The sequence below is a fragment of the Lepidochelys kempii genome, chromosome 3 (assembly GCF_965140265.1).
Source record: "Lepidochelys kempii isolate rLepKem1 chromosome 3, rLepKem1.hap2, whole genome shotgun sequence".
NCBI classification, from domain to species: Eukaryota; Metazoa; Chordata; order Testudines; family Cheloniidae; genus Lepidochelys; species Lepidochelys kempii.
The window spans coordinates 208,966,326-208,989,356 of NC_133258.1; the positions used below are offsets into that span (position 1 = coordinate 208,966,326).

At 40.8% G+C, this 23,031-nt stretch overlaps 1 protein-coding gene and 1 long non-coding RNA gene across 15 annotated transcripts in view; one reads left to right on the top strand and one right to left on the bottom strand.

The window, feature by feature from the left end:
• Positions 1 to 23,031, top strand: part of LOC140909795 (uncharacterized) — a 193,349-nt gene that overhangs the window by 151,304 nt on the left and 19,014 nt on the right. The gene's annotated exons all lie outside the window — the stretch shown is intronic.
• Positions 2,781 to 23,031, bottom strand: part of BCL2L11 (BCL2 like 11) — a 42,918-nt gene continuing 22,667 nt past the window's right edge. For 9 of the 12 annotated variants that reach the window (XM_073339916.1, XM_073339918.1, XM_073339927.1 and 6 more), the window contains 2 exons: positions 22,129 to 22,241; positions 2,781 to 4,145 (listed from right to left, as the gene is read on the bottom strand). In XM_073339916.1, the coding sequence (XP_073196017.1) occupies positions 4,059 to 4,145; positions 22,129 to 22,241 (200 nt within the window). In that variant the 3' untranslated portion in view covers positions 2,781 to 4,058. Of the gene's footprint in view, positions 4,146 to 5,563; positions 13,806 to 22,128; positions 22,242 to 23,031 lie in introns of those variants that run through there. The other 3 variants (XM_073339929.1, XM_073339921.1, XR_012158352.1) reach the window with 2 other exon arrangements.

The following is a 23,031-nucleotide window of genomic DNA, read 5'->3' on the forward strand; positions in this document are numbered from 1 at the left end:
ATTTTACTCAGTAACTAAACATTATTGATTGCACTGAATTAGAAGACAGTGCTCTAAACTGATCAATCACTAATTCCATATATACCAGTAAAAATTCATTAAAAACTTTACAGAAACTTAAATAAGCAGAAAATAAATATACAACATTTCTACAAGTTACAGCATTATGGAACAGTAGAGTGCATTAATTACACAGAAAAAAGAATCTACAGTATTTACCAAGTTCAATTCTAAAAAAGACTTAGAAAAACAGTAATTTACTTTATATGCTGTACAAAACTTTACATGACATAGTAAGAAAAGAAACAAAACATTGCACACAGACATTTGGCTCAGATTATAAGAATAATATGATGCCCTAATCTAATAAATACTCAAATATTTACAATTATTGAAGGAGAAAAAGCATAATACCATATCATACAAGTTTGGTAAGAAAAATTTGAATCTGGTTTCTCCACAACCAAAGAAAATTCTTCATAAAGTAGTTTTGGCAGGGTAGAGTATGGATTATATGGAATTAAGAAATTCCTCCACTAACAACGTAGCAAAAGTATTAACTGTTTTTAATGTCATGTTGAGATTGAAGAAAAACTCAATAACCACCCACAAATCTAACCTGGGCAGAGAGGCTGCCAAGGCACAAAATCAGTTTTAAATGGTCAAAAACAATGGGATTAGTTTTAGTTATTTTTTTAAAATACATACTGTAAAAACATCTGCAGGAAACTTCTTGATAAACAAGAGTGCAGAGAAGTCCAAGTCACATGGTGCCAATATCTTGTTCTTTAATGTTCATATAATTCACAGAATTGTTTTTTAAATCATTTATTACGCTTATAGTAAGCTAGTCTGAAGCCGTGGTGGCAAACCTGTTGCACTACCAGGCTAGAGGTAAGTGTACAAAGAAAGCACCCAAGTCTCCAGGCACCGGGCCAGCAGACCCTTATGAAGAGGTGGGATGGAGAGGGAGAAAATATGTAGTCCTGATGCCAACTCTCCCAAGGGCACTATTGAAAAGAACTGAAATAAAGTGCTCCACTTGTAGAAGCGCGAATGTGCGTGCACACGCGCCAATTGTAGAAGCGTGTGTGTGTGAGTGAGTGTGAGTGAGTGTGTGCATGGGGAATTGTAAACAGAAATGTCTTTGGTGTGTTCGGAAAGGTACATATAAGTCCAAATTTCAGAACCAGCTCTACTCTGTTCATCATGACAACTAGTGGACAACGTGGCCTTCTGAGGAGGTTTCAGGACTCTTTATACCTGAAAGCATCTGATCAACTCTAACATCGTTCCAATAAGTGGCTAGGGCCCAATTCCGTGCAAAAGAGGACTGCAACCTCTAGCGTTGGAAAATCTGATTTTTGTCTAATCTGTTTAGTGGCTGTGTAACTCTGATGGGTGAGGAATGTTCAAAATGGAACAGAAGTAATACTCTCAGCCCCCTTCCATCTTATTCTCACTTCTAGCACCTGGTAGCAGTGAGAACTCGTTACTGAACATACATTTATACCCGCTCCGTTCACTACATGTAGGACCTTATGAATTCCCCACTCCCCTTTACACCTAGTACTTTGGTATGAGCCAAAGCCATGCTGTTATGGAAGTGATTATCTGCCATCAGCACTAAATTTCTGCTTGAAACTCCAGATACAATTTCAGTCACCAATATTTCTCTTAAAAAGTTAAAAAAAAAAACAAAAAAACCCACAAACCACTGCTTTGATAATTGAGGCCAACTCCTAGGACAAAGGTTTAGCCTACAGAGCTAACATGTGCTTTTATCCTCTGGATTCACTGCTCACAGGGGTGGATTAATGCAACTGGGCAACAGAGCCATGTTTAGAGGAGCCCTTCCACCTGCCCCAGAGGCACCAGTGGTCAGTGCATAGAGTACATATTATACAAATTTACTTGTCAAAACTAAAAAAAAAAAAAAAAATACAATGGCACTCAGGATATGCTGATGAACATATTGCAACATTTTGAAAGTAGAGCTACCATATTTTTCTATGGTGCTGGTGAAACCAGAAATAAAATACGGCATTTTGAAGTAGACTGTAGCAAATAGAAACAAACTGAATCAAGCAAGCTCTCTGCATCACATACAAAAGGAAGCCAGATTCTGAAGACAATTCTGAAGCCAGATTGGGGTAAATTCTGCATTAATACACCGCACCATCTGAAGGAACTGTGCGCTCCCCAAAGCACCTGTCATGCAGTTTCCCATGGTGTAAAGGTACTATAAAACCAATATTAAAATTCAGTTTAAACCTAGATCTGTGGTTACAGTGCCCACGCAACAGGCTCGGGGGCAGCATTCAATATACACACTTAAAAGTTAAAAATAAAGTTTTTCTTTCTGTGAAGTCCTCTTGGCACTTCTTGGGTCAATGAAGTTGTTACAGAATGCATCACTTTGTTATGATCTAAATACCAGAAGTTTAGAAGTCATGCAATCCATGGTATTTGTGGTTTCACAGAATGATGCCTTCTGGAATAACTTCAGCGACCCAAGAAGTGGTAAAGGGAGTTCTGTAGAAGGAAGATCTAATTAAAGAAAAAGGTAAGTTAAAACTTTGGATGCCTCCCACAACCGAGTTAGTGAGTCACTCCTGTATAGCAATCTTGATTTAACTTCATTCTGTTTTTGGTTAATCTTTAAACAAGTCACAGAATGTCTGATTTATGAATACAGTTAGTGCCCTTATAATTTTATTATTTTAAATTATGTGGAAGTTTTGCTAGAACTTTCAAAATGGCCCAACTTTTGCTTCCAATGGATATTTATTCATTCACTTGTGGGATTTTTTGAACCACCACAACCAATTCAAATATTGTACTATTGCTCTCAAGATGGATGTAACTCAACTGTTAACGTTTGTTAGTTCCTTGCATCTCTCAGAATAGGTCTTAAGTACAAAGCCAGCTCTAGCAAAAATCCAACACATTAAAAAAACAGCAGTACCAACTGGGTTTATCAACAGTCACAGTAAAATATTAAGTGAAGTTTAAAATAGTTTCTAAAGTTATGCAACCCTCCAACTTTGGGTAAGACTGCAGTGTCTCAGGAACTGTTTTACCCCACAAATATTTTATTGTTCTATTATCCCCAACCTTCAACATTCTATATTATATAATACACAAATGTATCCAGACTCATTAGATATAAATTTTTAGAAAGGCAACTTGGTATGGTTTTTGAAGCATAACACTTTCACAGTTAAGCTGCAAATTTCAGGTCATCTTTGAGATTCCTGCTGGTAGGGTGGAAGAGGTGGAAGTTTCAGGGGGAGTGCGCCAGTTGCACTTGGCTGCAGTTTAAAATCAGTCAGCAGGAAGTATGCTGTTTGTGTGACACACACACAGTTGAATTTAGGGTGATAAGTAGAGATTTGCAGGGTAATTGAAGTTCTGATGCAAATCCTTCCACCCTTCTTCAACCAGCTTCAATTCATGATTTTGCCGTTTTTCCATGAAAGGGGCTAAGAATGGAGGGAAAGCATGAATCTGACCCCTCCTTGCAGGGTGGGAGATGGGGGGGGGTAGACGACATCTGTACACAGTTATAACAAACTAAGGCAGCTCTGCAAGTTAGCTGGCTCAGTTAACTCCATTGCAGAATATATCAGATATTAGTCTACAGGTTTCCAGAAAACGGAGTATGAAAATCATTCAATAATGTTTGATCATCTTCTTTCCAAATCAGTCTTTTAAAAGTTCAAGAAAAACCAGCGTAAACACCACTCTCACATAAAGTCCTGCTTCACAAAGCTTTTATATATCCGTTTCCAAAATCCATCATGACGTGTTCACAGTGAATTCCCATTTAAAAATCCTCTGTCTTCTCATAGCAGACAAAATGAGACAGTCTATGTGCATATTTTTCACAAACACGGAGTCCTACTGCTCCTCCCAATGTATCTGGTGTCCTTTAGGAAAAGGAGGATTTGTTAGTTGCATATACAAGGTATGGAAAGGATACTACTGCTGCTTGGTTTTGCTGGATTCTGGTGACAACTGGACAATCTCAGAATGTCTCTCTCTGTATGTCTCCATTACTGCAGTCTCCAAATGAGGCGGATGATATAACGTAACAAGCGCAAAACAATTTGATGGTTTACTGCTGGATTATCCAAGAAACCCTGTAACAGAAAAGATGTTTATTTTTTCATTCCTGAAGTCTCCTTTCCAGAAGTACCTATGACCAGCTTACACACTAACCAATTGCGATGGAACATTTTGAAATTAATAGAATGATGCTGGATAATACCAACAGCAAAGAGAATAGATTTTTTTATTATTATTATTTTTTTTTTTTAAGAGGAGCAAGGTAGTCATTTGATAGGTCATTGTTTCCTTTGGTAATTCAATAAATTCTTCCCAAACCATTGTAGGGATTTCAAAAGCAAGTTAATCATGGTTTAATAGAGAACTCAAAGAGGATACTGAGGTTAACAAGGTAACTGGGTCTTTTTGTTTGAAAACTGTGGTCAGATATAGCTTCCATTTTGCTAAGTGGGATACAGTGGAACATTAACTTTGCACCTGCAGTACCTATATCAGATGAAAGGGACTCCTCCTCCTCCTCACTATTTCAGGAACACGGTAAGAATGCATACATTAATTTAGAACAGTGGTCCCCAAACTGGGGAGCACAGAGGAACATTTGGGAGGGTGGGGTGCAGCAGGGTCTGGGTCAGCCCCCAGAGGGAGAGCAACCCAGCCCTAGCTCTCGGCCCCCAACCTCGCTCCCAGCCCTGTTCCTGGTGGGGCGCAGACAGATTTCATTAAGGGTAAGGGGAACGTGACATAAGAAGTTTGGGGACCACTGACTTTAGAACCACAGCAACGATCATTATATTTAAACTTGTTACATGTTTAATACACTGACACTGAATTGATTCTAAGATTGGCTACATATAAAAAAATAACATGTAATTTATGCGATTTGGTACAGATGAAACAAAAAAATTGGGAAAAACCAACAACAAGGTATTCTCAGAGTATAATTGTGCCACAGTCCAAATAGCTGACTCTGAAAAATGTTTCAGATTCCCAACGGGTAAAATCTAGTAGCTGTAATTTAAGAAAACCAGTGATTTGGTGTAATTCACGCAAAGAAGCTAAATAAAGCTAAGGGCAATCTGTGCCAGAACTAATGAACTAGTGAACCTCCAATTGTTCTCAAGTGACCACCTGTGTAAACACTGTTTGGTCAACACTCAGGTCTATGTAACATGTAGAGACATCTAAAAACAACTCTGCTCTTTTCAGCTGAAAGGGGAAAATGTAAAATAGGGGAAAAAAATTATAAACTGCACGTTTGTTATACAGTAGAACCTCAGAGTTACGAGGAACACCTCGGGAATGGAGGTTGTTTGTAACTCTGAAATGTCTAATTCTGAACAAAACATTCTGGTTGTTCTTTCAAAAGTTTACATTGACTTAATACAGCTGAACATTGACTCAAGGCAGCTTTGAAACTTAACTATGCAGAAGAAAAATGTTCCTTTTCACCATCTCAATTTAAACAAAACAAGCACAGAAACGGTTTTCTTACCTTGTCACATTTTTTTTTTAAACTCTCTCTTTGTTTCAGTAGTTTCTGTTTAACACAGTACCGTGCTGATTTTTTTTGCATCTCTGCTGCTGCCACCTGACTGCGTACTCCTGGTTCCGAATGAGCTGCGTGGTTGACTGGCCAGTTTGTAATTCTGAGGTTCTACTGGGTTACGTTTTGACGACATTGAACTATTGGCAAGTTTTACACGTGGCAAATCGGAAAAGCAAGCAGCTGATGTGATACGAATGAAATAGCTGGCATGGAACACGAACACAAAAACACACACGCTGCCAGATTGGTTGTCTCACTTCTGTTACGTATGACCACAATTTGGAAGACATTGTTCCAGGGTGACTAAACATATAGAAAAATACAACACACAAACCAACTCTCTCAATAAAATCAGATTAATTGCTTCATTGTTAGGAACTGAAAACTGTGCTAGTGATTTCCTTATTAATAACAACAATCATAATATCTGCACAGGAAGTCAAAAATGCTGTGAAAGGACACAGGCGTGGCCTTTTAAAATGAAAACTTCCCCCTCTCTCTGCCTGACAGGCAGGGTAAGTAACTGTTTGGCTGGAAGCCTCTGGCCAGTTACGATCAGCACTGGTTTGCGACAGGTTAACGGTAATTATTCACACAAGGCAGTCAGCATCTCCCCAGACAGAGAAGAAACTCTGCAGCAGCTGGTGCAGTTTTCTCCAAGCTGTTACCCTGGCTCTCGAGAACTTGCCTGACATAATGGAATTGCGATAAGGCCAGGGCATTTCCTCTCTGTATCTCCGTAACAAGATGGGAGGAAAGCATTTTTCTGTATGCAATGCCTGCAGAGACACTTAACCACAACATGCGTTCTTTTACACACAGAATTGATTTTGCTCCAGTTTCAATACTGACTTGTCATAAGTTTACTGAAATAAACTTAAGGTTTTATTTTCAATTGGGTCAATAAATACAAGTCAGTTTCTTAACATCTGCTCAAAAGAAAGAGTAAGTTTCCTAGAATACAGCCTAGTGAATTGACCCCCATGGAACAGGAAGTTGAATATCTGGACTGTTAACTAGAACTAGCAAATGCCAAACAGGGCTTGTGTTTGTCTGTTATTAACAGAGGATATGTTTGAAGTTTATCTGTAAAGGAAAAATGCTTAGATCTGTGTCCTATCTTCTTATGATTTATAAAGAAGGCCGTTGGTGAAACCTGCTTAATTTGGAGAGGAAATTAGTTTTGTTCAAACTGTCCAGTTTTGTTCTTTGAGTGAAACAGGTATCAAAACTTAACCAAAAGTTTAATCTAACTATCCCACCCCAATACCATGCCTCTTAAAGTAAGGGCTGAATAAGCTTTCAATCTATTTCTGGGTCCTCAAGACATGAGCAAGACAGAGAAGACAAAACCCAATTTTTGAAGTATTTCAAAGGCAAAACAAAACATTTGCATGAAATAAAACTTTTAAACAGGCACAGACCTATTTTATTTCCTTCTCATCAGGCCACCCGTAAGGACAAGATTACATAAAGCCATCGGGATCATTCAGCCCCGGTTGTGCTGCAACAGCGGTGTCTCAGCTATGGGAGAGACCGTAGGCCTCTCTGTAGACAAGCTGAGGTAACACATTCAGGTTCATTTGGTTAGTGGTGGAGGAAAAGTTTTAGATGTAGGGATCACCCAGCACTCCCTGCCAGAGGAATTACTGGTTTTAAAAGCCAGCGTGTGGGAAGACTTAAGGAGGAAAATAAAAGCATCAAGAAGTGGGAAGCAGGCACACAGGAGGAAATAGGACTGGGTGTCTGACAGGCAACTTTATCTTTACTACAGGGTTTTGTCACCGGGGATAACTGTACTGTTGGCCTCTTCTGCCAATCCCAGTGTAAGAAAGTAAGTTCCAACACCAACAGCAGAAACATGAGACACACCCAGAATATAAGTAAATTGTAGTGGACTGCAAAATAATTAAAGTGTATCAAGTAATAAGGCTGAGTAAGACGGAAATATTGTGAGTAAAGAAAGTTATAATTCAGCCAAGGGAAATGTGTGTAAACAAAGAAGAAACACCTGCTAGCTATGACCACATCCCACAGAGAGGAGAAACAGGTGACCCTCTTCTCTTTAACCAGTTTACTTTGGACAGATGTCAACTACGGAAGCCACTACCAGTGAACTGTTTTAGGACAGAACTCACTCCAATGGCTCTCTCAGTTGGCTGACGTTGCTATAGGGTAAGGTTTCTAACATTAAACCCAAGTACGAATGGCCAAAATGCAGACATTTTACCGAAAATCTTTATCAGGGTGGGGAGATCACCCAATGCAGTTCTAACTTGAAATGACACTGGGAGAGGGAGTTCCACAGACTTAAAAGTTAGTTGGGTGCAACGGAAGGGGGGAGGGGTGTTCTGCATCTTAATCCCAAAGAAGGTAGCAGGGGCTGGAGAAGGAAGGGACCCATAGGGGGTTGGCATGTTCAAGGGAACAAGAATGATGGAGAAGAGAGACTGGTAGCAAAGGGACTGTGATGGATGGGGTGAGAGGAGGTCAGAGGCAGTAACCCAGCAGTGAAAGGGTTCAATCCCACTTACATGCATATGCACCCTATCAGCATAACCAGAATAATAATAATCCTTAGAAAATGCAGTTTTCCAAGGAGTCAATCTACCTTAATCTAACTGACATGAAATAATTAGCCAGGCAAGAGTCTGGAATTTCATTCCACTTATGCCAAAATACCCAAATGAAAACAATCCACAGGAGTTCAATCCAGGGAAGCAGGTGTGTAGGAAACAAACACAGACCTTGACAGCAAGCTGCTCCTTCAAAGACATTGTTACAACGTTTAGCTATGCATTCTGCTCAGTTTCCAGGTATGAATGATGAGGTGAACCATCTCCACATCCACCACTGGAAACAGCATTCGCAGTCACTGCTAAGCTATGGCGCTCTCTCAGATGGTCTACAAGCAATGTCTGACCTTACAGACCACATGAGCAGCAATACCTAGGCACAGGAACAGTGGCTGCTGTAAGAGGATTCCTACAGAGAGGAGTGACCTGTCATTTTTTAAAAGTTATTATGCCAATGCCTTTCATTCCTTGTTCTGTTCTTTAACATGCAGTCATTTACAGCTGGTCAAATCACAATCTATTGCTCTCCTAGGCTAAGCAAAGTAACATGCTGGCAAACAGGACATCATGCTGAAGCCGACATCATTGCAGGATTCCCAACTTTTGTTCATGAGCTCATGCAATAGAACATTTAGGGTGGCAGATATCCAGCTACTGGGGGAGGGGCTGGGGGAGAAAAGTTAACGATATAGAAGGAAAAACATCAGGAGAATGGATAGTCAGAAATTTAAGCACAGGCCTGTAGCAAAGAGGAGGCATTGGGAGGGGTTTCCTTCCTACTGGGTCAAGCAATATTAACAGCAATGAACAAGTCATACTGAAGTGAACCTGCTGGCTCATCACTGGATACTTCCTCCCACCCCAAATGAGATGGTGGAAATGGAACTAACCAGCAGAGGCCACTGTGTTATCCAGTCTAACATCAGCTACTGCAGAACTCCAAAATCCCTACAGACCAGGAAAAAGGAAGTACAATCCTGATGTCAGAAGCAATCAGACTTGGGTGGGAAGCCCCAACTTACGCAAGAGCAGGAACAGCAGGCTGGAAGCAGTGGCAAGGCCAGACAGCCTGAGAGCTGGGAATGAAAAGCTGAGACACAGACAGGGAAGCAGCACGTTGCTGACTGAGGACACAGAGCAGCAAGTTGCAAGTAGAGGCATGGGACAAATGCTCATGTGGAGTGGACAGCATAGCTGGGTCCCAGTGAGATATGGACAGGAGGACAGAACTCTGGCTGAGGAATGGTATTTAGGCCTGAGGGCCCAATTACCTTTTATATCCTTCTGTTGGACTACCCTTACGGCTTGAGTCTGTTGGGTTGATCTTTTACAGAAACTGTTGATGTCACTGTCAAACTATTAGCATATTTCTAAGGTTAAAATAATCAGGCTAAATACAGTAAGAAAGGGCAGGGGGAGGGGGCATAAGACTACTTTTAAAAAGTCCAGTCCAAGACATCGTTAAGAGATTTGTAGGAAATGCATAGACTTGACTCAGCTATGCTCTATTTTGATCCTATTCTACACTGGATGCTCATATCTGCTTTTTACTGTCACTGACTTTCCAGTGGCACCCTAAGCTCATGTGACTCAGATTGTGGGAACCCTTATGTCTTTATATCATGAGCTGTACAGGACCTAACAAAGATGAACAAAAAATGTAAGTCATAACTATCTCTTTTGAAGCAACTAGGGTTTAGTACTATCCTCTTTCCACGGAATTCTGAATTGCTTCTATCGCAAGCCATGATATAGAAAAGAGTGAGCAACATACATGACTGTATTCACCAGATCTCATCTCAGCTATAGTAATGTGAAGGGAGCAGGGCAAGGGCTTGGGGAAAGAGGCGGGGCGGGGGGGTTTGTCCCAGAACCTGCACCCCCCTAGGTGCAGCCCTGGGTGCAACTCCCAGTTGCCTTATACCAGTGGCTCTCAACCTTTCCAGATTATTGTACCCATTTCAGGAATCTGATTTGTCTTCCCAATCCCCAAGTTACACTTCACTTAAGATCTACTTGCTTATAAAATCAGACATAAAAATACAAGTGTCACTGCACACTATTACTGAAAAATTGCTGTGTCTCATATTTTACCATGTAATTATAAAATAAATCAATTGGAATATAAATATCGTACTTACATTTCAGTGCACAGCAGTGTCGAGCAGTATAAACAAAGCAGCGTCTGTATGGAATTTTAGTTTGTACTGACTTAGATAATGCTTTTTATGTAGCTTGTTGTAAAACAGGCAAATCTCTAGATGAGTTGATGTGCCCCCTGGAAGACGTATGACTAACCTCAGAGGTATGCGTACCCCTGGTTGAGAACCACTGCCTTATAGAACATGCATTCTCTCTCTCTCTCTCTCCTGGAATCAGTACACAAGAAAAAATATCACACAAGATCCCTTCATATATTTTAGCCCCGTGAGGCTCCAGTCTGTGCCTAGGGCCCCAGGCAACAGAGTAAAAGAACAATAATTTGTATTAATTTACAGCAGTATAAAAGAAGGTGCCTCTTTAGCACAGAGTACCTGACAGCAATCACAAACACACACAACCACATTTCAGCTGAAACTAACAGAACCTAACCAACAGTGCCCCCCCCCCCCCAAAAAAAACTTATGAGAGAACTCCCTACCCCCCGCTCCCCACCTCAGTCCCATTCAGTCGATGGAGAAGCTTCCCATAACACACTGAGGCTATGTCTACACTTGCAGAGTTTTTGTGCTGTCAGTTACACCAGCGATAGGGAACCGGTAAAAAAAAAAGTGCTGGTTTGTGTGCTCACTCACTTCCACAGGCCTCAGATTGTGATCACATTCGCAGCACTTCCATCGCTGAGCCCTGGGGGCAGCTATATCACAGTGCAGCTCTCTCCTTTTTGAGGATAGGTCTTGCGATCACCGCCCCCCCCACCCGCCTTCACGCGGGGTATCCTGGGTCCCTGCACAGCCCCCTCTGCCCAAACACTGATCAGCTCAAGGAGCTCAGCTTTGCTCCAAGCAGCAGATCATTTGTTCCATGGAGCACGCATCATCACCTAGCCGGATGATACGTGAGCACTTGCCAAGAAAACAGGAAGGGGAGTTTCAAAGTTCCTGGGGCTTTACAGGGAAGGAGCGGATGTCTGTTTACCTGGAATCAGAGCAGCAGAGTTGCTGGCCAGAGTGGTCACCAAGGCACTGTGGGATATACTCCAGAGGCTAAAAGTTCTGTAAACAGGAAGAACGTGTCTTCACTTGCACATCACCGCAAAAGGATCAGCGTTAAGAACTGTACGCCTCTTTTGGAGGTGGTTTTCTGTTTGCGGTGAAACTTCTGAATTTCACCGCAAAAAGTCGTTGGCAAGTTTAGATGCTCCCATGGTTTTTGTGCAAAAATGGGACTTTTTTGCACTTTAAATGGCAAGTGTAGACATGCCCTGAAGGTCAGCACATCCAGACTGTTCTCAGACAGGGATGGGGGAAGAGGTTTGGGGAGAGCAAGTTCCAATGAGAACACAAAAACTGCTTGTTTTTCACTGCAGCACATCGAACTCAAAGAAACATGGACTAGGACTCTGAACACTCACCAGAGGACTAAAACTATTAGCTAGGAGCAAAATGCCAAACACATCCCACTTGAGCCCACCCAGAGAAGTCCATGGTTTCCCAGCAGGGTTCAGTCTTCCATATGATCTTGGGTAGCGGTTCTCTGGTTGTCCTCCCACCCCGCCAGCTATGAAGTATAAAAGAATAGCTTGAAACGAAGCTATGGACAGAGGGTAAGGAGGAAACAAATGGATCACATGGTACAGTTGAAGCTCCAGCCAAGTATAACTGGCATGGCATGAAGAGCTGCTCTTTCCTTTCCCCTACATGCCTATCTACTTAGAAGGGGAACTCCTCGCTTCTCTTCCTCCCCTCAACTCTCTCTCTCCTCACAGAAAGGGGCATTCACTCTTACTGCCATTCCCCATCCAAGTAAGGCAAGACAGTGATCTCACCCACACACCCAGCACGCAACAATATGTGTGTGTGTGGGGGGGGGGGGGCGGTGTCCTGCACTTTGCTTCTCCATGCTCTGCAGCATACTGGCAGATGGCAATCACAGAGTCAGTCCCTTTTGTCCACTATACATGAACGGGCAATGTGAACAGCATTTTGCCCAACAGAAAATGCAAGGAATAAAGTTCTGAGCCACTGTGCATTGCTGCACTCACCTGTCTGACCATTTACACTTGTCTGAGTGCTATTTTTGCACTAATAGTTCACTCAGTCCCCTCTTTCTAACCTCACTACACAGCTTCATACTTTTTTCACCCTTAAGAACGTTTAATATCCCTCAATTTGCTTCTCAATTTTATACAAAATAAAAACATTCGATCATCCCTCCAAAACCATTCAATGACAAATTAAACTGCAGTCAAAATCTGTGGTATTGCCATGTCTGGTGGTGGCATTTTATTCCTCCCCCCGAAGCAACAACAAAAAAACAAACTTTTTTTTATTTGAGAGCAATATTGCAATCAGCCCTGTTCAATGGTTATTGTCAATTTCAGACCCATTTGCTAGGTTATTAGAACATATATAAAACTTTTAAATCTATAAAACATACTATGCTGGCTTTCAGATGTCAACAGAGACTGAGTTGAGCACTCTATGCATAAAACTGCATGTTTAAGTTGTAATTTCCCAGACACTCCTCCTCAAAGAAAACAAAGGGCTTAATGACTCAACCACTGAAAAACAATTACATTTCTTCCTACAGTAACAAAAAAGGCTGCAACATGCAAAACAACAACTGTGGCAATATTTAGGAGGAGATAATCCACTGATGTCAGTGCCAATAAGTTTAGAGAACCATGAGCAGACACATTCATGTGCTCCTAAAGCCCTCAATTTGATGAGACACAGCACTAATGTTTATGCAGAGTGCCCCACACACCACCTCCAAGGCTCCTACAGACCACACTTTAAATAAAGCATTATAGAAATGAAAACATGAACCAATTTTACTCATCTCCATTTTAAAATGGACCAAGAAAAATTACTAGTGACTACACTCTCACAAACCTGAAGAGCTCTGTGTAGTTTGCAAGCTTGTCTCTTTCATCAACAAAAGCTGGTCCAATGAGAGATATTACCTCACCCTTGTCTCTAAAATCCAAGGACTAGTATGGATACAATGCTGCATACACCCACACATCACATAAAAGTTTACAACAAGTGTCTTAAATTTTCTTTAATTTGTATAAAGCATTAAAGTTGGCTACTGTAAGGAGCTGAAAAGGAGGAAAACAAAACAGAAGTTTTAAAAGAAGTATCTTAAGATAGAAGCAGTATCTAGGCCTTGAAACAAAAAAGTGCATGAGAATCGACAGCTGCAGAGTTCAAACAACTAGACTAGTCTCTTCTATGCTCTGAAGACTCCTGTTCAGTGGTGAGGGTTGTTAAAATGGGAATTTTGGCCTTGCCTATACATTTTCCTTCTAGAAAGGGTTACAACACTTTGGATTCTGGGTTGCTGCTCCTCCATCGCTATAGCTGATGTCTATATCTCTTCAGTTAGCAACCCATCTTTGCTAAACAGTCAACTTCCCTTGCAGGACGCAATCTTCTAATCACAATCTAAAATGAGAACAATGCAGAAAATAGGATTTCAGGCTGCTTACAGATAAGATCAGATTGTCCTTTATGACTGGAAGCCTCAAACTAGACACCATCTAGCAATACCTAATGCCAAGGCCTGGCTAACTGGAGGCCTGGACAGAGGATCCCTGCACGACAGCACTCAAGACCCTGTCCTTGAAAGTTGGATGTGAGGAAGTTCTGACATCCACACAAGAATGGCGTATGAAGATTTGTATGCATTACCAAAAGATCATTCTCTATGAGGCAGATTTTCTCTGTGCTCAGTTGGTGTTCTCGATACAAGGAGTGACCTCTAATGCCTATGGGGCATGGGAGACCCCCCTGCATATGATTCCTTAATACATATGGAAATCTATCTAGGATGGTGGCAAACTGCCTTTTTCTGTGACCCAAAAACTCCTTGATTCTATGTAGGTATAACTTAAATCACTAGGGGAACATCAAACCCTTTCCTTATCTGATGCCAGCTAAAGACTAAAGGAAAATACACTGATTAATAATGGGGAATCAAAAACTGAGAACCCGTCAGATACTTTATCACTGTGGAAACCAGAAAGAGGTAGTGGCAGGAGAGGGCTGCCAGCTCACCTGCTCTCCATGCACAGGTAACAGCCCCTAGAAAAGCCACTTGGCTGAGAACCAAAATGAAAACACAGAGGCTAGAGGTTCCAAGTGAAAAATACAGCACTGAGGTTCCAAGGAGGGACAACCTACACAGACTTTACCAAGTCAGTTCTGCTAACCTGAAAATTCTGGTCACTAAGGGTCTCTCTACACTGCAGTAAAATACCTGTGGCTGGCCCGCGTCAGCTGACTCGGGCTTAGGCTATAAAACTGCAGTGTACACGTCCACTGCTGGGCTCTAGCCTGGGCTCTGGGACCCCAGACATCTGCACTGCAGTTTTGCAGCCCAAGCCCAAGTTAGCTGAGAAAGGCCAGCTGCAGGTGTTTAACTGCAGTGTAGAGATACCCTAAGGGGCAGAATCCTGCAACATGAGCCCTAGTATCACAGATTGCTGAAATATGCCTTCTCTGCATGCTGGGACTTTTCAGCTTGCGATTCTGTTGACAGGCAAAGGAGATGCACTTCAATCCTCCCCCAGATTGAGCAACGTGAGAGGATGGCTGTCCTGTTCAGAGACTGCTCACTATAACAGATGCCTTGGTGACCCACCAGTCCACCCGTACATCTCCTGTACAGCCTGCTACCTGCATGGCTGCTAAGTTCTAACATGCTTCTCCACCCCTTCTAAGAGAACCCTCTCCTCTCTGGCTGAAGTTCTCCCCTTTAGTTACAGATCAGAAGCCACCACACCAGAGTCAGAGACCATGTCCTTGAACTGGAACAAGGCTAAGCTTGCTGCTCAGAAGCCAAGGATCTTGATGTGGTCCTGTCTGGACCACATTTCCTGGGCATTTCTGCATAGGAGACCTGCTCCCCACCTTGAGTCTGACATCGGTGGTGATGTGACTCTTGCAAGGGCATACCTTCCAATAAGTTCCCTGGAGAGCTGCCACCACCAGGAGGACTTCTGAGAAGAACAGACACATGAAGTTCTGCTGAGTGGGGGAGAACTGAGTCAGGGAAGTTCACAGGAGAGGACAGGAGAACCTCCTGGCTTATGGCAACAGTTCTGTGAGCCAGGTCATGACTTCTGATAACTGGGTGTGCATCTCCCTGAGCCTGATGATATCCAAAAGAGCCCCCCAGATGAGCTTGCTTTTGTTTTGGTTTATCAAGTCTGTCTTGTTGAGACAGAGGAAACACTACTGCTAGAACTGCTAACAAAGCTGACCCACTCCTTAAAAGCCACAAGCTGCCAATTATCCAGGTAAAGAAGAATGGAGAGATGGTGTAATGGATAGCTGCAGGCACCACCATCATGATCTTTGAACAACCTCTCAGTGCTAGTGTTAGGCCAAAGAGAAAAATGGAACACTGAAAATGCTGAGGATCTATTGCAAATTGCAGGAATCCTTGATGAGCACTGAAGAAGTCTCCTATGGTCAAACAGCAACTGTGATGGACTAAGTGCCTTCCTGTTTTGAGTGAATGTAGATGAATTGTGCCGCTTGCGATCTAACACTAATTGTGCCCCTACTGACCATGTAGAGCCTATATACAATAAAGGAGTAAATTCCTAAAAATGTAGCTGGCATTTTGGAATGAGCTGGATTGTTTGGATCTCCAGCAAGTTGCAAAGCCCTGGTCATGGCTTTCATCCTGTTGGAAAGAGAAGGTACAAATCTACTAATCAACAGGGAAGGAAGAGAACTCCACAGAGTACCTTGCAGATGACTGGCAACACCTATTTTATCCTCTGTAGTAAATGCTCCCACATAAAAAAAAAGAAAAGAAAAGGCAGGAAATTTACTACTTGCTCTTGGAATAAATGGTCAGTTTTAAGAATGTAGAGAGGTGAATAGTGGTGTCCCCCAGGGGTCTGTACCGGAACCAGTCCTATTCAACATATTCATAAATGATCTGGAAAAAGGAGTAAACAGTGAGGTAGCAAAATCTGTGGATGATACAAAACCACTCAAGACAGTTAAGTCCCAGGCAGACTGCGAAGAGCTACAAAACGATCTCTGAAAACTGGGTGACTGGGCATCAAAATGGCTGATGAAATTCAGTGTTGATAAATGCAAAGTAATGCACATGGGAAAACAATCTCAACTATACATATAAAATGATGAGGTCTAAATTAGCTGTTACCACTCAAGAAAGATGCTGGAGTCATTGTGGATAGTTCTCTGAAAACATCCACTCAATGTGTAGTAGCAGTCAAAAAAGCAAACAGAACGTTGGGAGTCCTTAAGAAAGGGATAGATAGATAAGACAGAAAATATATTGCCTATCTAGAAATCCATGGTACGCTCACAACCTGAATACTACCATTTAATAGATTTTGGGAGGGAATGCTTTATCAATTTTTCACTCCTTTACCTTAGGATTGGTAATTTTTACAAACCTTGGATAAAAGCACATCTTAAAACTTGTGATATGACCAAACATCTCAATCTCTAAAAGCAGAGTCATCACAGCCATCTCAGTTATCACTTGCAGGTGAATGAGGAAAACAGCAGCAGATTAATTTCAGTGTTAACAAACAGAAGGAATAATTTGAACTACAAGTACTAACTGTTAATTTAGAATTTAACTAACCATTCAGGAAAGAGGCCAGAGCATTACTGTGGTCAGCTTAAGGAAAAGACATGCCCATGGCACAGCAACAGTCAAAAGAGCAAACCGACTGTTAGGATGTATAAAAAGTGGGATTGAAAATTACATAAATTATATAAATTTCCAGTACCTGCCACAACCTTTTTACTTCAATTCTGATTTTCTCTTGAACAGACTGCCTATGGGTATTAAAATGTGCTCAAGTCTATTAAAATCTTGTGACTTTACACAGATTTGAACACAAGCCCCTATAGAAGAAAACCTTTTCCAATAACCCACACAATGTACTATTCTGTTCCTTCAAAATGCAGTTAGCACATGACTGAGAATGGGTCTAGTTGAAATACCACAGGATAATTATACTATCTTTACACAGACCAATAACATCCATTACCCTCTAGAAGCCCTATGGATTAAGGAGTGTTTTATCTTTGGTGTCAGGTGACTTGTCAAACTGTTACCACGTTCAACTTATTACACAAAAAGAGATTCAGCCAGGGTGGATAAAAAAAATTAAATAAAAACCCCACTTTTAAAATCAAATTTTAGTATATTTTTCTTTGTTTGCAAACCTATTTTAAATTAAATTAGCAATTATGACAACCTATATCTTAAAATAATTAACAATCAATTAGAACATTCAAACACTACATATTTGCCACCCTCGTTTTAAAGAAACCAGTGAGCAGGTTGGTGCTAAACCAGTGTTTGTCAGACTATTTTCGTCATTTCATTCTACTCTCCTAGTTCAGTTCAAGGACTTGTGCAAAGTTGAGAAACCAACTGGGGGTTGAAAAAGCAGGAAAGCTTATTTTCCTCTTCAAATCTCTGAATAAAAACCAAGGTTCGTGAGGATAAGATCTACTAGTTCTGAAACCTCGAAGGGCACAGTAACCAGAAACTATCAGTTCCATTCACTCCCCACAGATAATACGTAGTTTAATCAGCTCGTTTCAAATGCAAAACAGGGTTTGATGAACTCACTTCCCCCGCTTACCTATGCGGCACATTTGTATTAGTTGTAACTACGTTAGCAATTTTAGAATGCAGGGGTCTGCCCAGTGTTAATTTAATTCCAATTTCCATCCAACTGCAATTTGACACAGATTATGTGTAAAAATCTAGTAAATTTTTGAACATAAATGTAAAAATTAATAACCACAATAAATATATATTAAACTATACAATTGCTTAAATAAATGCATATAGCTGTAGTATATCTCCTGGTTAGCAAAAACAAACCAGATTTAGTGTAAAGGATATATTTAGTTGCAAATCAGCATGTTTTAATGGTTACCAACGAGCATGAATCAGCCTTTCTATAGGAAAACTAATAAAAAGCACAAATGAAAAATAAGATTAATTTTAATGTTTCCCGTTTGCCAACTGAAATCCTGATTAAAACTGGTGATTTAAAATCAATCCATCTGAATTAATCAGAGCAAGAGTTTAATATAACTTTTTTCATACATATTTCTCAAAGTGGTTTACAAACGAAGCTAAGTGTTATAGTCCCCATTCTACTGATGGCGAAACAGGAACAGTCATGAAGTGTTTTCAAGAGCAGTAGCAGAGAATGAAACCCATGCGTCCTATTTCCTAGTATAGGGACCAATCCACTAGATCACACTGCCCCAGGAAGTTTGCTTAGACTAAGGGCTTGTCTCCACTTACTGGGGGATAGACGCACGGCGATCAATCCACCAGGGGGTCGATCCCGCTAAATTGACCACTGATCGCTCTCCTGCTGACTCTGGCCCTCCACCACAACGAGAAGCATAAAGTAAGTCGACAGGAGAGTTCCTCCCGTCAAACCAGCGCAGTGTAGACACCGTAATAAGTCGGCCTAAGGTACGTTGATTCCAGTTATGTTATTGACGTAGCTGGAGTTGTGTAACTTAGGTCGACTGAGCCCTGTAGTGTAGACCTGCCCTAAGACAGACATTTGCACAGCATCATTTTTAATTTCAATATCTTAGTGAATTATATATATAAACCAGTTTCTAATGGTCACAACTGTCAAAATGGAGTTTTCGAGAGACCAGGTGGGTGAGGTAATACATTTTATTGGACCAACTTCTGTGGGTGAGAGACACAGGCTTTCAAGCTTACAGAGAGCTCTTCAGGTCCTCTGTAAGCTCAAAAGCTTGTCTTTCATCAACAGAAGTTGGTCCAATAAATGATATTCCCTCACCCATCTGGTCTCTCTAATATCCCAGAACCAATATGGCTAAAACAAAATTGCATATAAAAAGGAGTTTTACATTTTCATGGTATTCAATCATTACCCATGAATCCTTCAATGTCAAAATATCTATTTCAGATATTGTTTTCCCAAATATGAACTTTTAGCTCCAGCGCTAAGAACCTGTTTCATTTGAATCCATACAGCTGGAACACTAGAAGAATCATTTTTATGTTCATTTATATTAATGCCTTCACTGTCTGTGAAAAGTTTGGCATGTACAGGAAATACAGCTTTTCTAGTTTGCAAGTTAAAAAACTCTTTACTATGTGTTTTTAACCATGAGTTAAACTTGGAAGTCCGATTCTAGCTCATTGTACAGTACAGCTTATGTCATACCATAAAAATGAATATAATGTATTTACCATGCACAATTAGGACATCAGCCTTGAGTCAACTACCTTTGAACAATATTTCTATTTAATTGTTTTGGCTAAATTTTCAAAACAGTGTTGAATTCATACTGTGGGGACCAAACAATAAGTTTTATGGGAAGCCAGAAGATAGGATGACAAACAGTGTAGCATGAATGCATCCTGTGAATGTTCTTGTTCAAGATCTGATTCTAACAACAATCAAAGGAGAAGTATTATATAATGTAGCACTATATCCAGTGAGATGTAGGAAACCTATAGTGAAAAGAAGTCAACAGCAACGACTTCAAAACACATTCCACCAGTGCATAAATCTCAAAGAAAAATGAGAGCATCAGACAACACGTCACAGAATATCACATGTAACTTCCCTTGTGCCAGGTAGAATTCTCCAGTGGGTGGATCTAGGACTTCATTAGCTCTTTTATGTAAAAATGACTTAGGGAAAGGAGGAATCTCCCTTCCCCAACAGTGATAGGATCATCCAGGAAATAAGCAAGCAAGCAAGCCTTTTCTGTCAGCTTGTTCCATTAACAAAAATAAAAGAAAAACAAATTAAAATACTTAGGAAAAGATTTTTCTTCAGATGATGTTAATGCAGCTGTAGTATATGCTGCTAAACTCAGTACCTCACACAAAGTATTAGCAACATCAGGAGAGAAATAATAGGGTACAGAGAACTAGATGACACAGAAGAGATAACAGTGAAGAGGGCCGATGGGGTCAAGAAGCAGCTTGGGAGAAGAACAGGTTGCACTGAGATTGAGACAGTTGAAAGCCCCCAAAATGAAAGTCAAGGACAAGTACTGTATGGATTCTCTTTATTAAAAAAAAAAAAAAAAAAAAAAGAATAATCTCGTGTCACTGACTTACCATTCATGGAAGTCAGTTAAAAATCCAAGCAGTTAACGTCTCATCTCTCACTTAATCGATAGGGACCTTGGGTACTGGTGCACCTGTCTCCGCTGTTCTCAGCCTGTGGCACACAGCAGGTTAGTCTGCTGAGGGCTGTAACACTTTGGTCTAATTATGCTTGTTGGGTTTAGCATGGGGGTTACTGGGCGGTGTTAGTGACCTGTGATATACAGGTCAGCTTAATGATCTGGTGGTCCCTGCTGGCCTTAAACTTTATGATTATGACCTAGCGACACTTGTGCTTGGTGTCGTTCTCCTCTCAAAAGAGAGGAAGGACAAGTTAATGGCTAGAAATTGCATGTATAAACATGCAAGCCGTTTAGAATAAATATTGTAAAGCTGAGTCAATCACTTTTTGACTTAATTCCGTCTAAAAAACAATTGTTAGCTTAGTTTTAGGATTAATTTGTAATTTCAATTCTATCCACTTTGCCTCATATACATAAAGGCAGAATTTTACAGCATTACAATTTTATATGCTATTTTAAAAATAGTACCAGTATATTTTAAGACTGAAAAATAAGATAAGAAAAGTTTCAAAACACACTGCAGAAGGGGAGCAGAGTTGTGTGCAGGGAAGCACATGTCTGTAGAGGGTGCCTAGGTCAGAGCAGGGCTGTGCTGGGGTGCCAAGGGAGCAGTGACGAAAGTCCAAGGACTGCCACCTCAGCACTGAGGTAACCGACTGACTCAGAACTGTTCCATCTCAGTCCCTACATCTCCACTCACCACCCATGTTCCCACACCCTGGCTGTTTGCCCCACAGGCATCCCACATATGGCTGCCCACCCCTCATAAGAGCAGAGGAGGAGCAAGAATGTGCCTGGGGAATGAGGAGCAGCATTTGGGGCGACCTTGGGGGCAACTGGCTGTGAGGGGGGACAAGCAGGAGAAGTAACAAGAGATATCTTTAAATTAAATATGATGGTGCTGGATCATCCATTCAGCATCTAAAATATTTCTCCAGCCACATCACAACACAGAAACAAAAACTGTTGCATTATTTTAAAAATATGAAAAGCAATCTGTCTGAGAGATTCTCAGCCTATGGGTATGTGCATAGTTTGGGGTTTGTGGGAGCAGTGGTGTTTTAGATAAATGAGTAAAAGTAAAGCAAGAGTCACCAGAGCAAGTTTCTTAAAATGCCCAGTTTTAACTCAAACTAAATTTGCAGATTCACCTGAAAAGCCTAAACGCCTCCCTCCCCACACACAATTTTAACTCCCAGATTATAGTCTTGATCCAGCAAAGCACTTACACATGTTTGAAAGCATTTTGATGGCTCTGGGTACTTTAAATTAGGGGAAGATACACTGTATACTTCACAGAGAAGAGGCTGAATCCTAGTTTTAAGTGAAAAATTCAAAATAACCTTCACTATGGAGTCAAGACTTACCTTAAGGTAAGTATTACCCGCATATACACAAACGTGTATGTTATGCACATCTCTGTACATTTGGGAACATGAAACATTTGCAACAAGACATATTTCCAGAAGTTATAAACCTTTCCCTTTCAAAGTTTGCATGTAAGGAAACAGAAAATTAAAAAATAAATAAATAAATAAAAAAATAAAGTTACCCTTCTTGGGCAATAGGAAGCATTAAACTCATCTCCAATACGCCGCAGTTCCTGTGCAATCCATATTTCTGGCTGCATGTCTTCACGTATTGAGGGAGACTCCCACCTGGAAGCTGCATCAGAACAAAAATGAAGAGTACTTTGAAATTTCCAAAGGTTACTTGTTGAAATTAACGTACAATAGGAAAAAAAAATCTATTAAACTTACTCTGTCCAAAATTTGTGGACTCAATTTTTGTGAATGCAGTTTTTTTAACAAAAAACCTAAGAGTACAATCACTGGAAGCTGCATAAGAGAGCAAGAGAAAATTATTTACCTGCAATTCTGCTTCTCTGAAAATACCAGGTAATCAGAGTCCTCACTCTTGGGTCTTAGTTTTCTAGTATGACACAGGTGGATCTGCCATAGCTCTTATAATTTTGATCTGAGGGCAGCGGGAGTAAGGTAAAGCATGAGCCAGACTCATACTAACCTTTGCATGCCACCCACAGAGGCATAACTACTGCCCTCTAAAGTCAGTTCCTTTCCTTGAACAGAAGGTGAAGCTCACAAAATAAGAGTTACAAGGGATCTCACAAAACTGGGTGACTGGGCAACAAAATGGCAGATGAAATTCAATGTTGATAAAGGCAGAGTACTGCATAATTCCAATTATACATACAAATGATGGGGGTCATTATGGATAGTTCTCTGAAAACATCTGCTCTGTATGCAGTGGTAGTCAAAAATGCTAACAGAATGTGAGGAACCATTAGGAAAGGGATAGATACTAAGACGGAAGATATCATAATATCATCGTATATATAGGTGATATTGAGACAGGCTCACAAGCCACAAGATGTTCTTTAATGTGTTTCCTGCGGCTATTTGCAGCACAATAGATAAAACACCGTGTGATTTAA